The following is a 15,733-nucleotide window of genomic DNA, read 5'->3' on the forward strand; positions in this document are numbered from 1 at the left end:
CCAATTAGGTGGGTCATTATTTTTTCTAGCTGTTATTCCATTTGTCGCCTGAAGTACATATGCACACAAGTGTTCCTCTCCTCTGCACGTGGCAAGAATTCTTCCAAAAGGAGCATAAACCAGAGGATAAATTAAAATCTTGAAAGAGATATTTGTGTGAATGTTTTCAGTAATAATAAAGGAGAAAAGGTGTGTAAAAAAAACCTTCTGATTAGGACTAGTCCAGAGACAATGGCTAGAAGCTGAAGGGATGGGGAAGTGCCAGGAGCAACATCCACCAGGATGCTAAAAACTGTGTTACTATGGATGAGTGGAAGGGTCCAAGACAGAAGAAAGGAAAAGAAGCAAGCCTGCCTCACAGAGAGGGGAGGCTGGGGGCTTTCACTGAAGGAAACGTGGAGAAGGGCCGGATGGACACGTTTCAAGGGAGAACGGAGGGCAGCAGGCGCTGAGGATGGCAGGAGCCCAGTCCTGCCCCACTGCCACTGGGAGGCCGGAGGGGCAGAGGTGAGGACGGAGGAGCGGAGCAGACCGTGGGAAAGGGCAGCTATTTTCAGTGTTTTCACTGAGCAGAAAGAAACTCAAGAGGCCGGAGATAAAGATAATGCATGCTACAGTGAGTACGTACAGATGCTGTGAGGAAGCAGAAAAGGGCAGGCCGGAGAGAGGCCGCGCTGCCCAGAACAGGGGGAACGGCTGCCAAGGGGTTTGAAAGAGAGGTGGGAATGGGAGCGAGACGGAGAAGAACATTTCTGGAAATTTCCTCTCCTCCAGAGGGATATAGGACAACGCTTTTTGAAAGGGAGGGGAGGGGAAGGGAAATCTCAGGCGCTGAGAGAGGCGAATAGGGAACGTGTCAGAGAAATGATGAGAGGGGAGAGGTAATTTGCTGGTGAGAGGCTGAAGAGTGGGTGAGGACGCCGTGCCAAGAGATGATAATCCAGCTGATTAGAGAATTAGGCACAAGAGATGTCAAGTGAAAGGCAGAGAGCAGAAGAGGCTACAGAGGTGGCAGTAAGAGCCTATGTGTAAAATAAAGCTGACAGCCGAGCGCCCTGAATGTGCGGGCAGCTCACGTCCCCTCTGCCTGCACCCTCTTCGCTGCGCCAGCGGGGCCGGGCGGCGTTACATGGGGCACGAACAGAGATCCAGCAGCCTGCTGGCTGGTCCTGCAGGAGCAGAAGCACAGGGAAGAGTGGAGAGAAGAGCTAGCTGACAACAGCTGTCCGTGGACAAAAAGGAAGCTTTTAGCACAGCTTTGTGGCTGTGTGTGATGGATGGCGGCTTCTCCACTCAGAGCAGAGGCACAGTGCTGCAAATGGCTTTTTAGAGAAAGCAACGTGGACAGCAGCTCCTGCACATCACAGAAGGGAAATGGCAATGTCCTGGGCTTGGCAAGGAGCTCAGGGTCCTTGCTCCATCAGCCAGCACAAGGGCATCTGCACTGTACCATCCCCACACAAGGCACTGCTACACCCAGCACTGTGAGGACAGATGCAAACAAGGCCCTAAGAGCTTTCTTAAACGAGTTTAAGCTTGACATCCCCTTGTAACAAAAAAGCTCGCTTCCTCAGGAAAATACCTACTGAATAACACAAAAATTACATTATTTGTGACAAAGAAGCCAATTTCCAAATTAAGAAACAAAACACAGTACCCTCACTGCACGGTGCGTGTTTTTGTAGATGTTATTTTCTAGTAGCAAGTAATTAATCTTGTGTGAGTCTGAAAAGTCCCTACCAGTCTTTTGAACTTGCAGACAGCTGGAAAATGCCTACTTAGGCTAGTGTGCACATCTTTGAGTCATTCCACTTGCTAATTATTCTTCCAGAAGCTGCCAACAGCTTTTCTAACATTTTGCTAACTAGGGAGGGATACCACATCACATTATCATATATCATGTGAATTAACAACAGGATGCCGTTGAAGCAATGTGATAAAAATCAGGTAGTTGAGAAAGAAATTAAAGCTAATCGATTTGCACAAAAAAAAAAAAATCTGTGGTAAACAAACAGCATTTCAGAAACAAAGGGCATGGCTGTAGAACAATGACAACAAAAAAATGAGAACGGCACTTGCAGAATTTGTCAGAGTCGATTCCTTCTCCTGGTGACAGATTGGATGAGACTGAAGCCCGGGATCCTTACAAATGTGACTTGCTAGCACTCCACTAACCCGCTGCAAGCGGAGCAGCAGTCACCTCTGCAGCGCAGCAGACGTGATTCAGACTGGCAACTGCTCGCACGTGAAGGCACGACACCTCCCACCGCTCTGCGAGGTTTCTGTAATATTCATCGCAGCAGCCCAGAGGGATTGAAGCTCCTGGAGTGCACAAAGCCCTCCAGTGCTCCTGTGCAGACACCCCACACCTGGCCCAAAGCTGGGGTGGTCAGAGGGACACCCTCAAGCTGTGTGGCCCCTGGGGCCATGTAAGGGGCTGACTTGATCTTTAAGGCCCCTTCCAAGCCAAGCCACTCTGTGATGCTGTGAATCAAAGTCTCTCTCCATGTCTCACCTTCAATCAAATGTCTGTGGTCGTCGCTTTGGAGTGCTGTTAGGCCATCTTTAGGCCTACTTAAGGCCATCTAAGGCCTACTTAAGGGAAGGCAAAGAAGTCGTATCCAGCTTTCCCTTCTCACGAGGTGCAAGGTGAAATACCAGCACCTCAGTGCAGGTGACAGAAGCCGAGGTGGGCTGGCAAGGGCCACACTCAGGCACCCGGTGAGCAGCCAGGGTTTTGGGGGCACCAGGCACTGAGCACAACCGTGCTGCCTGCCCATCATCAGCTTCCTGTTCCTGAGAGGTTTCCTTGAAATCCCTCCACAAACACGCTGCAACCCAAGTGTAAAAGAAGCCACTTTTCCAGCTCTGATTGCCCACTTGAACTTTTCAAGAAGGTTGCATTTATTTACCATCGATCTACAGCACCGCGGCGACAGCCGACTTGCTGCGAGGAGATGACAAGCGGCTCAGCCCCAGCAGGGCACATCGGGAGGCATGGCATTACCCCCATTTTGCAGACAAGCCTTGGGGCTGTACCCAAAATACCTGATTTAGGGGCTTGTGCTGCCACTGCCAGCGCTGCCGGTAATAGGGAGTGGGCTACCTTGCCCTGCAATCTGCTCCTGGCTACAAGTCAAGATTTCAAATGACTGTCAGGAGGCAATCCCCACTCTGAAAAGCTTGTGAGAAATGGAGGGGAAGTATAAACCTAGATATTTATTTTTAAAGCGTCAGTTTCCATAAGCATAAAATCACTTGAAACTACTAGCATAAAAATGTAAATACGTAGTTTTACCATTTCTAAAGATTCTCTCGAGTGCCAAATAATGTGTGGAGCAGAGAACTGGTGCAATCAGTTAAAGGACATGGCAATTTTCATTATGGTTATGGCCTAGACAGGAGCTGGAATTTGGCCCAGGCTGATTGTTCAAATGCCTCACTCTACTGGCCCCTCACACAGGGTTTATCATCGCTGCCTTCGTTATCTCTCCCTGGCTTCATCTTGCCTGTGCTATGTATACATAAGCACACATGGACCATGAAACTCATAATGAACTCTTGTAATACCGGCTGTCAGCAGCCGGCTCAGAGTCAGGAAAAACATGCTTTAGCAAGAGGTCGTATCTATAAATATGGCAAAACTAATTATCCCAAGAAGGGTTCCCCTTCCTCTTAAAATTAGCAATGTAAACAGTAGGATAACTCACTGTAAACACATCGCTCTGAATTTCACCGGCTTCACTCCTGGCTTCACTTAGCCCTTTGCCTCACTATGGAAGAAGTTTGACTCCTGTAAGAATCCTCTGCTATGACAGACACTAAATCTGACACGTGCAGAGTTTTGTTGCAGTGTTTTCGAGAGAGTGAAATAGGAGAGAAAGAACATAAAGCCTAAAACCAGACACACACCAGTATAAATGTCAAACTAGTATCTCCACAAGGAAATGGAGAAAATAGCTTTATCTCCCCCTGTGATCTAGGCAGTGGGCAATCTCCAATGAAGGGACACAGAGAGAAAAAGGACTGGTGACTGTAAGAGAGGACAAGTTGATGCCACCTTGGGTTAGAGAACAGAGAGGTTTCCTACAACAACTGCTCTACTTCAGCAACTATCTGCAACACAGAGGGCAAGAAAGACTTTTTTATTTCTTTTGCTTCATTATTTCAAGTCTGGTTTTAAGTAAATATTTCTTTAATCGTTAAATGTATCCTTAAAGCTCATCTGTGTGTCCAGTTTTTCAGAGAAAACAGTACTCCGTTTGCTCAAGTGTGGTTGCCCTTCCTACTGGAGAACGGGACGTCTCCAGCAGTGCCCAGTGTTGCTGGAGAGCTCAGCAGCAACACAGGGCCACTGAGATGCATGTGCTTTTGTATTTAACAACGCAGTCTGTACGAAAGAAATGTCTTCCAGTGACCACTGGTGGGCTGGAAAATCCTTCAGCATGAGATAGGATGGTGGAAAGAACAGCTGAATGAATCATGAGAGAGCAAAAAAGCTGTGGAACGCCCCCACACTTTTCCATCTGAGATGAGTAAAGGTCAGCCACATCCAGGTGATGCTACTGGAAGCCCCAGCCAGACAGAGAACCAGCCAAGTAGGAATCAACCAGCTCCTGTCCAAGAATCGAGCAAAATCCCACGGCACAACACAGGAAGGAGAAGTCACCACATTTACCGCAGGAATAACAAAGAAAGGTGAGGCTGGCAGCCTTCTTCTGAGCAGAGGAACGATCCAGCCCAGTCACTGGGAGGAAAGGTCAGGAAAAACACAGCCAGATTTCATAGCCATAACACAACAAAATCTTAGTTTTCCACTGGTCTCACAAAATCTCCCCGTCCCTTTGGGGGGCAAACACTGCCAGCTTCTGGGGAGGGAGCTGCCCTGCAGCCCGCGGGAATGGAGGTAGGGGACACACCGGCATCGGCCAAAATGTGCAGCAAAGGAGCAACCGGCACCTACCCTATGTCAAATGGCAGCCTCAAATGCTTGTGCAATGATGAAGCATCAGAAAAAGCCAAGTGTGAGATGAACAGAAACATGCTCTCATATCCACAGCCATCTGTCCGTATTTGCTCGTTCTTGTTGTTTCACAAATTGACCTACTGTTCCAAATCGCAGATTTCAGAAGTAGCGCTGGCTGAAGGTATTACCAGGAAAAACGATCCGCGTCAGCTACTCAGTGTCACTAAGGAATTATTTCCAGGAGTCTAATGGCATGATCACAGAAGCTGGAAAAGCAAAATCCCAGGGAGGGGGAAGCCTGGATTTGACTGTGAATGCTGTATGCAGGCCACTGACAGCAGCACATGCTGGAAAGCCCTGTCTCCAGCACGAAAGCCCACTCAGATACAGCAGCAACAAGCATCAGGACAAATATTTGACAGCGAAAGTGATGTTCGCTTTTTCCAAAAGCAAATGAGAAGTTTGGCTGCTCGTAACAAAGACCATTTCTGTTTTCAAGTACAAACGGTGCGTGTCAGCCATCCTTTCCCTGCTCTCCAGACTGGCCTCAGAGCAAACATGACCATAAAACCCAGGAGATCCCTAAAATCTATTTCTGTACCAAATAAACAGCTAATGTTCTCCCATGACCTGAAAATCTCTTCCACTGTTCCCAAAGATTTAGTCTCCCCTCCCCGTACAAGGTAATTTTAAAAATCCTAAGTCAGTCTTGTAATGGCAACCCTGTTAATTTTATATCCCCAGAAACCTTTACCATCTCTCCCTGTTGAGGTTTTCCACAAAGCACCCACATCATTTTTCAGACTTTCGAGCCCTTGATTTCCTTTAAGATAGGCGTGCCTTTGTCGGACTGGCTGGTTTCATTGCGTGCTATAACTGGTGGTCAGCAAAGAGCCCGGTCACGAGGATTTCGGGGTGGATTTCCCCAGCTCTGCCAAGGCAGCAACTTTCCACGTGTCCTCCCCCACCACAACGCTCCCTCTCCCTTTGAGATGGCGAAAAGGAAAACTAGGAAACGCAACAGATGGCCTGACATCCTCTTCCTCCGAAAATCATCGCTGCTGCAGCTAGATTAGGCAATATTTCAAATATTTCCGCGTGTGCCAATAGCGTTATTCATGACTAGGGAAGATTAGGAGAATGCTTTTGAAACTCCCCCATAGGCACGCTGTTTGCTACAGCCTATTCCCGTTGAAAGATCTCTTCTTTTCCCTACTCTAAATCCAATGAGAAAACTCGTCTTTGCCAGATTTAAAGCTGACAGGTGGTACATACATAATTAAAGATGACCTAACATGGAATGCTCTCATTCCTGGCATATTATCAGACACTTAAGCAAAGCAATTATCAGTAGGCAATCTTTTCTGTCAACAGAGATGGGGTGAAACATTTCTTCAGTCATGAAGATATGTAACGATGATACATATGTATTTGCAAATACTTATAGCACGACAACATAGTCTAACATCTCTGTTACCTCGGAGAAACGTCTTCACCCCTTACAGTGGGCTGCGGGCACCTCCCTTTGCATGTGCAGGCTCCCCTGCACTACTTCCAGGGGCTCACAGCACCCACCACATACCTTGCTGCCCCTATTTTCAGCAGCCTGACCTCTTCCCCCAATCCCCCTGCAGTCCCTACAAGCCCTCCCTTTCCTCCCCACCTATTCGTATTGTCCCTTGGTCCTTCCACCTGATCGAGCTGGTACTCAGTTGGTCTGTGCCCCAGGAAACCTTGCTCTCCTGATCTAAAAAATAAAAAATAAAAGCAAGCAAAACCCCACAGACCTTGTCCTCCCTCATTCAAAAGCAAACAAATCCCCCCACTCCTCCACCAAAACTCTACAACCAAAGCCTCCACCAACCACTCCCTCACAACCCCTCTTCTTCTCCCTCTGCAGCAGGTCAGGCGTTGGACACTACCACGCTCTGTTTTTCTCCTCTTACAACTGTGAACACCCCTGGGGAGTAGTTGTGTCTGTCACACCCCACAGCAGCCCGTGCCCGTGGCCAACAACCTCGCCTACTCTTGCATCACGTCCCATGACGGGGACGCTGTCCTCTGGGACCGCCGCGGTAGGTGGCAAGCTCAAGCCGAGATCAGTCGGGAGTTTTACGTGGAAACAACCCAAAAAGCTCTGCTAGAACTAGGAATATCTTCCCCGCTTTTTGGTTGAACAAGCAGATGGCACTGCCTCCCAAAATAGTAATGTCACCCATGCATTGAAAAAGGCAGAAACTTTTTAACCTAAACTCTTAAAATGTTTCCTTCAAACAGTGTTTTGCAATGAATCCAGAAAGTGTTCTGTGCCTTTTTTTTTTTTTTTGGCTAAAAAGGGATTTTTATAGAAGGCTCTTTTGGGGAAGAAAAACAGAGAGAGGAAAAAATAATTAGGAAAAGGGAAGCCTAAAAAACTGAGTGGTTTTCTTAATTTTGGGGAAATTATGATTGTGAGAAGTATTATAAACCGCAATTACACACACACACACGAGACTGCACTTTACCTTACGAAAGAGCTGCTCTTAGGGTATAAAATTGCTTTAATATTGCAGACAAGTGTTTTAAAAAATGGCTTATGATAATGGATTTTCAAAGCAGAAGTAAAGCTGCTTTTCCTTGAGAATAGGGCTTTATAGAAGGGAAAAACTCCACAATGCCAGTGGCGTGCATTTTGCTGCATTTCACAAGATCTCTCATTATTTAAATTCCTATGTATTTATGTCATACGTAGATAAATGACCTTATTGTTCAGAACATGTCTTTATATGAACATCTCTGCTGTTAGAAGTAGTGTTATTTTGTGCTCCCCCCCCCCCCCCCCCAAGTCAGAACAAAAGTCTCTTTTACTGCAGTTTTGGGAACTTCATGCAAATGGCAGTTTTTACACATCAATCGTCAGTTTAATAACACTAATGATAAGAGGGGAATTAACGGTAATGGGCTGGCTTTTTGGCACGTAAATCAGAGTTTGTAGAGGAGTCTCTGCTATATCAAACTTTATAGTCTTGTGTTATCAAGTGTTAGCAATGACAATTAAGACTAAACTATTGACTTCTTACCAAGCTGGGGTTACTGAACCACAACTTCCTAGCACAAAGATTGATTATTTAGAAATCCATTGTGCAAGATAGGAAGAGATAGCGATAGCCTTCTGGGCCAGCAGGGAGCCATTTACAGAGCAAAATAAGTTTGCCAGGGGATACAAATCTGTCTGAACATGCTCAATATCTCTCCCTGTTAGAGCAACGCTGGCTAGCTGCTTTCTCAGTTTTCCCTAAGGTGCAGAGTTTGGTCTTTCTTTCTTCCACCCCATCCTTGCCACAGCAGCATTTGAAGTCCAGTCCTGCACCCGCTGCTCACGAGACCCCAGAGACTTCAGAGGTGCTGTTCACAGGGGCTTGTGCTGCAGGACCAGCGAGGGAAAAGGCAAACAGCACCATACGCACAGCTAAGGCAGCGAGAGCAGGCGGCTCTTCGAAGGGTTGACGGACGAGTATGCAGAGCCACGCTCTGACAACGTGGTGAGATCACCACCGCAGGAACGGTGCTGGGTATGAGAAAAAGCCTTTGCCTTCCCAACAAGCGAAAAAGTAGATAAATCACAAATGTCAGCTTTTTGGAGTTAAGATACCACAGTAGAAGTGAACAATGGCGATTTTTTAAAAAATACACATGGACTAATGCAGAAAGAAACAGACTGCCTGGCTACAAGCACTACGGATGGGTGCTTAACCAGGCACAGAACATCTCATGGCAATGATGATCTAGGGACACGGGCATGACAAATTACATCTCTTCGATCTGAATACCTTCTGTCCAGACAGAGAGACAGACATAGTGCTACACCCTACGCCACCCTAGCCCAGTTCTAATGCGGGAAGTACTCACACCAGGCACGAATTACACTTTGCTTCCTCCCACTCATCTTTTGCTATGATCAGGACCCACCGATGAATTGCTCTGCAGCTGAATCCCCTCCCACATTGGGCACCTTCTTTTCCATGGATGCCTTACTGCTTTTTCACACGGCCTATACATTTGATGCCATGGTTTCTAGATACAGGCTGCAAAGACTGAATCCCATATCCTGAGGAAGATGGGACACTTCCATGGAGGCTAATGCAGGCTACAGGAATACAGATGGTGGACTTGCTCCTTAGGCTGCTATTATAACAAAGGGTTAAATAACGCCAGAACAGACGAACTGTGGAATCTCATTTTTTTTTTCCAATCATGAATTCTCATTTGGACCAGGTCATAAACTACTCTTACAGACATTATTGTACCACTAAAAGAAAAGACACAATTAAACTTGAAACCTATTAACTTTTCCCAAGGTTCCTGTGTGAACTGCAGCCTTCCCAGGGGAGGTACACTTCTGCTTGACCTTATTTCTTGGTTAACACAACTTGAAACAATATTTACAGGTGAAAAAGCCTACGCTGTTGCCTGCAAGTTTAACTGGACTGCTTGTTCATCATCCTGCCGTCTGCAGGGTTTGCTGCGAATCAGAAGCTCTCTGCTCCTAAGAGTTTTGGAGAGGAGAAAGGAAGCATGCTCCATAATCATGCACATTCAGTGGTAGTTTTCATGAATAGCTAAGTGGAAAAGGAAGTTTTTGAGCAGTACAAAGTCTGCTGCACTTTTACAAGAAGCCCCAGGGCAGGCAGGGCTTATTTTGTGCTGCAGGAATGAAACATAGCCTCTTTAGGTAGAAGCTGTTATATCGTAGAGTGCCCCAAAGAAGTGGCATTTTTAGAGAACCGTGGGAGCTGCACTGTCTCATCCATGATAGAACTACGAAATGACAGGAACTTTTAGGTAATGTCTGTGTGTAAGGTCAGCAGCAGAGGAGCAGGTAAGCCCAGTCTCCGGGCTACTGCCCTTGTGAGGTCACTGCAAAATAAAAAAGTGAGAAATAACTATTCCACCCAACATCTGGGGGAAGCAAGGTGGTGTTCATGGTGGGTTTCACGTGGGAAAGGGTGCGTGACGAACAAAACAGAGTGAGGAACACGTGTATGACCACCAGCGCATGGGCGCACAGGCCGACATGGATGATGTCTCTGGATTGTTGCTGTCACCGTGACATTGTGTTCCTAGCTGTCGGCATCTCTGACCTTGCCATGCTGTCCGAGTGCCTCTAAATGAGACCATAAAGCTTGCATCCCATGATCTGTTGCTGCCCACCACAATCCAGCTGGAGCTGCAGAGCCCCTGGCACTGCTAGTGAGGACGGGAACAACCTTCCTCCCTCCACAAACCTATGCCAAAGTTACCTCATAATCAAAATGCAGCTCAGAAAGCAAGTCCTCTGCCAAATGAAGAAACGCACGGAGATCACTGCCTGAGCTAGGAATACATGACTAGCTTTTTCCCAGGTCTGGAAGAGTCCCAATTCCTGCCCCAACAACAGGAGCCGTGTGTGCTGACTCCTTGCTGCAGGCTGGTATCTGCTCTGAACAACAGCTAGAAAAATACTATTGCTTCATCAACACATTTGTAATTCAACCAAAAAATTTAAAAAGCAACTGAAGAGCTTTGCATGGTAAACATCAGAAAAACACTGCCTTCCAACCCTGCAGCCAGTTGTTCTGTAATATCTCCTGCTTTGTGCTGACAACCTTTTTTCCCTCCAATCATTCAGACACAATGCCTTCAGGTCTGTCTAAGTAATGTAATTTACTGGAGTGGAATTCCCTCAGTACCTTCTGCAGCACTCAGTGACAGTATCATTTATACTCTACACTGTCATGCCATGACACTGACACATTGGCTTTCATCCCTCATTCAGCGCAGAGCGTGCAATTTCACCTTCCATTGTGCCCTTTCGCAGACTGCGCGCACAAATTTACTCCATTCATTCCTAATTACAAACCTCTGCTGAAACGCTCTCATTAGATTTGTATTCCTCCCTCCAAACGTCAATCTTTTTTTTCTGAAAATCCCACTTTTCCGGAGGATCCATCCATTAGCAGCAACCTCCCCGGCATTCCTTTAACCGAGCGCATTAAAAGTGAAACCGGCGGAGCGGAGATGCACTTAAAATGCGCCATTATGGTAAATCTCCCTCGCAAATGTTTTTTGTCTTGCTACCCGCTCGCTGCCAGGCGGTCGCCCGTGCCTGCACATCGTGGGGTAAAGCAGAGCCGGGGCGGCTGCTTCAAGGCAGCCTTTGTGCGCTGGCAGAGCGGGGCACGCCGTGCGAGAGCCCTACAAAGGGTTCGCGACGGCGGCAGAGGAGGCTGAGGGCAGGCTGGCTGCTGTGGGAAAGTTAAGAGCAAAACAAGCTCGGGGGTTCCCGAGGTAGGAGACACTCTGCCAACAGGTTGCGAGAGCTCCTCGGCTGGAAACCTCGATCAGTCGCACCGCTTCGGTCTCTCGTGGCAATCCTAACCCGTGCCTACAGGCAGGGCTGCTCGCTTCAGCCGCGCAGACAGCACAAACGTGCAGACCGCACCGAGCAGCTCCGCGAGCGGTTCGAGGCGATCAAAAAGAGAACGCGCCGTCTCTTTCGCAAAAAGGTAAACACCTTAAAAATGTCATCACCATACAAGGGAAAAAACTACCAGCCCCGCGGCGCCTACTGATGGTTGCACAAGGCGTCCCGGGTGCCACCGCTAAAAATAGGCCGCGTGGCGATCCCCCCCCGCCCCGGCGAGCCCTGCCAGCCTCATCCCGCTGGAAAGTGCCGAAGCGACGAGCGGAGCACGAGCGCCGTCGCCGCATGACACACACTCTCCTGGCCTTATCTTCGCAAGCGATCACATCTGAGCTCATCTGCGTTGGGCGCAGCAGCGTGTGTATGTGTGTGTGTGTGTGTGTGTGTGTGTGTAGAGGAGGGGGGGGGAACCACCCCTACGCCTGTGTCAAAAAGGGAAAATTCCACAGAAAAAATGACAACAAACGCTTACGCCGCTTGTCGGCAGCTGGTCACCTACGGGATTGAGATGTGCAGATAATTGTAGCAGATGTAACGTGATTCCCTGCAGAAAACACCACCACGGAAACTAATTATTTCTGAAGTTTTTCCCCGTTCCCCCCCCACCCCACCCCCTCCCCCGAAATATTTAAAACCTTGATTACCGCGTGAGCTCTCGTGCCTTTTGTGCTTTGCATCAAGGCAGGAGCCGGTCCGGCGGGCGGGCGCGCGCCGATGCGAGAGGAGAAAGGCGCATTTCAGCGAGCAGGCAGGAGCGAGGCAGCAGCCACACGACACGCGCGGCGCTCTCCTTCTACGGAGAGGGGGAGGCTCGCATTAAGGTAATTCAGAGGGATTTCGTATTGCATAATGAAAGACTCACCACCGACAGCATCAATATTCCATGGAACAAGCGCGTGTGCCTCTAAGTGCCTCCAGCACACCACATCCTCTGTGCAAGGCGGCGTTACTCAGAGTGAAAACCTATTGTCTTATGTAGCCCAATTCTCAAGTCAAACAGGAACACTTCTGCGACACCGTGAAGCCCGAAAAACCTGGAAACGTCATGAAGCGCCAAGAAAGCTGCGATGCTCGGGCTGACACACAACTGAAAACGAGTTTTGAGCCTCCCTCCGTTACCTTCGGTTCCGTAGCTCTTGAATAGATGCTCTCTCTACTCGTCCATTACACGAATTACATCAAACCGAGAAGCCCGAGATGCACAGGCACACTCATTCTCTGGAAATGCCACAACTGCTTAACGAGTGAGGCAGGGACAGCACCCAACCTTACACCACCAAGTTATGAATTTCCCTGCAGATGCTGACAACGTCTGTCTTTAATGTTTCTCTTGGCCACAAGCTGACATATCAATTAATGTGGTCATAACAGATTTAGTAGCTCAATATATTTCAACTAATTTAGCGAATTCCTAACCGGTGCAACTACCTGGAAAAGCCACTGAGACAGCAGATTTCAGTACCATCACCCTAAAATTAAACCAAAAGGATTTTACGTGTCGAAAGTTAACACTGAGAATTTGTTTCTTAGTGCTCAGCAGATTTGTACAGATTTCCTTTTTATTTTTTATTGTTTTTTCCCAGAAGATTAAGTTCTGGATGAGCAGTTCAAGTTATGCCAGAGACGTTTTGGAGGGCTGATTTTAAAGATCTTTCAGTCCTCTCTAAAGCTGTTTTTTCCAGATCACAGAACAATTCCACTTCCAAAATTCTTTCATCACCACCTCTTACTTATGCACTAAGCCCAACTCCTCTTTTTTCTTTTTAAAAAAAAAACAAAAACAAAAACCAAAAAGCTGATGAATTATAACACAGCTAGACAACACTGCAAATAAACTCTCTCTCTCATTCCAACAGACACATTTACAAGTATTCAAACACAGGACTCACCAGACAGAGATGAAGCTGCATGCAAGCCAGTCATCAGAGCTAACAGAACGATTATGCTTGCTCTACAAGTTCTGAAGCATTTGAATCTTATTTTTAGTTGTACACAAAGGGCAATAAATGGAAAATCTTATTGTAACCACTGCTTCTTCTTGGCCACCCACACTTCCAACACCTACAGCAAAAGTATATAAAAGCAAAAAACCCAGAACTCACGGCTCATCTGAACAAGGGATGCAAACTAGCTAATTGCTGTTACTTTTTTTCCAATTTGTATGTAGAGTGTCATGATATTCTGTTAACCATCACCGACAGATATTCACACGCAGCGTGTATCTCCTACGTCAGGGATCCTGTGGGATTTTCATACTTGTAATTAATTGCTTTCTCTCAGTTATCCGATAGAGTTCCTCTCTAAGTTAGCTAACCACTAATCAATTTTCAAATGAGGAAATACAGAAGATGCCTCTCTCTAACTCTCAGTTTCTCCCCCCACCCCAGCCCCAATTTAATGATGTACAAGGAGTTAATGCTTCGCTTACCTGTGAGAAATTATGCTCAATACTCTACCCAGAAACCAGCAATTAAAAAAAAATCCCTCTACACTCATAATAGTAGAAGAACTTCAAACAAATTGCTGTCAAGGATGATTTCATTATGTTTAAATCCACTTTACTTCAAGTTGCTTTGCAAATTACTTTTTAATTTTATCCATAAAACTCCTATATCTACTACAATGCTGGTTTACCCACCTCTCCTATGCCTGATTCTTTCCGTTTACCCAGCTCTGCAAGGCAACACAAGTATGAACCTAATTATCGTCTGAAAACCTGCAGAAAGCCAACCCAATTAGCTGAGTAAAAAAGAAATAAAGAGAACAGGTCTGTCTTAAGACCAGACTAAATATGAGTATAGGTGAGGCCACGTCTGGAGATGGGGCGAGCTGACAGTCTGCTGTCATTAATTATCTCGCTGTCCCTGGAAATGCACGGCATTGTGGCCAGGAAAGCATCCACTGCCACACTCGCACTTCTGAACTCTTTGCAAATGACAACAGGAAACCTGTCCCATAAGCTCGCAATATGCATTTAACCTCGTATTTTAAGACAACGTGTCAGCTGCAGGGAAATGCACCTTCACCTGCCCTTCGCCTGCTCACCGATGGCCAGCTAGAGACGTCTTCCAGCCCACCATCTTCCAGCGGCCGGCACCAAACTGGGCGTGCAGCCGGCGGCTCTGGGTGCCTGGCACTTTACGTGGCACTGCCGAAATCAGGTAACTGCCTTTCTGGCGACGATGTGGGGCGCAGGAACGCGAGATGGGCGCCGTAGAAGCGCAGGTATCTAAGTATTATGAAAATAAATGGGTCATACACCACTGAGCTAACAACCACACCACCCCCAAGCCGGGCGCGTAATGACTGTGCAGAGCTCTGCCAGAGGGAAAGGAGAGATTTAAACAGCAGTGAAAACAAAACTGATGCGGTGAGATGGATTTTACTTTTCACCGGTTTGGGTTAGAGAGAAAGTTGAGCTCACCGTCACCCTCTCGCAGTGTTTTATATTGAAAAAGCTCGGCGGCGGCAGGTAAGCTGTCCTGCGGGAGGGAGGAGAGCAGGCAGGGTGCTGCCGCCCGCGCCGGGGCTGCGGGTCGTGTCCCCTGCGGCAGGAGGAAGTGCTGGGCTGCGGGCCGTGACTCAGTGCCTCGGGCTGACACACACACACAGACACATACACACAAATGTACACGCACACGCAGCCCGCCACCTGCGGCGGCACAAAGCCAGCCCCACCGCGCCGCAATGCCGAGTCAAGAGGCGGGGGGCACCACACGCCTACACGGCGCGTCCACCTCCGGAGCCACGACCAAGGGCCAAACGGGGACAAGCGCCAAAATAATTCGTCTTCTGACAGCATATCATATTGCAGATATATTATATATATATATATATATATATATATAAAATTAACTGATGTATTAACAGCAAACGCTTATCAAAAGCAGCCTCTGGTCACCCAGGCTGGGCATCCAGGCTGCCTCAGGTCCAGTGACGCTGGCAGTGCCAAGGAGCATCTGGCTGCACCAAGGGGCTGCCGCAGTGATGGCAGCAGTCACCGGCTTTACATATTCTCAAAGGCAGGCAGTAGGAGAATCTGGTTAATTAATCAGATTAATTAGTTGAGAAGTTTTCTCCTGCATGGCAGCACTGGGTGAGTGATGAATGGAAGGAGAGCAGACTCACAGAAAAGGACCTGGGGGTGTTGGAGGATGAAAAACTGAGCATGAGCTGTCAATGTGCACCTGCAGCCCAGAAAGCCAACTGTACCTTGGGCTGAATCAAAAGCAGGTGGCCAGCAGGGTGAGGGAAGTGATTCTCCCCCTCTCCTCTGCATTCGTGAGACCCCCCTGGAGCACTGCGTTCAGCTCTGGGGCCCCCAG

At 47.7% G+C, this 15,733-nt stretch overlaps 1 protein-coding gene across 3 annotated transcripts in view; it reads right to left on the reverse strand.

Annotated features, from left to right (window-relative positions):
• BACH2 (BTB domain and CNC homolog 2) overlaps positions 1-15,184 on the reverse strand; it is a 78,920-nt gene extending 63,736 nt beyond the window's left edge. Inside the window, exon 1 of one of the 3 annotated variants that reach the window (XM_040550480.1) lies at positions 14,429-15,184. Coding sequence is in view for 2 of the 3 variants with exons in the window: in XM_040550478.1 (XP_040406412.1) it covers positions 12,053-12,085 (33 nt within the window). In the remaining variant the exon portion in view is untranslated. Of the gene's footprint in view, positions 1-12,052; positions 12,241-12,270; positions 12,916-14,428 lie in introns of those variants that run through there. The other 2 variants (XM_040550479.1, XM_040550478.1) reach the window with 2 other exon arrangements.
• Between the last annotated feature and the right edge of the window lie 549 nt (positions 15,185-15,733).

The sequence above is a fragment of the Cygnus olor genome, chromosome 3, assembly GCF_009769625.2.
Source record: "Cygnus olor isolate bCygOlo1 chromosome 3, bCygOlo1.pri.v2, whole genome shotgun sequence".
Taxonomy (NCBI): domain Eukaryota; kingdom Metazoa; phylum Chordata; class Aves; order Anseriformes; family Anatidae; genus Cygnus; species Cygnus olor.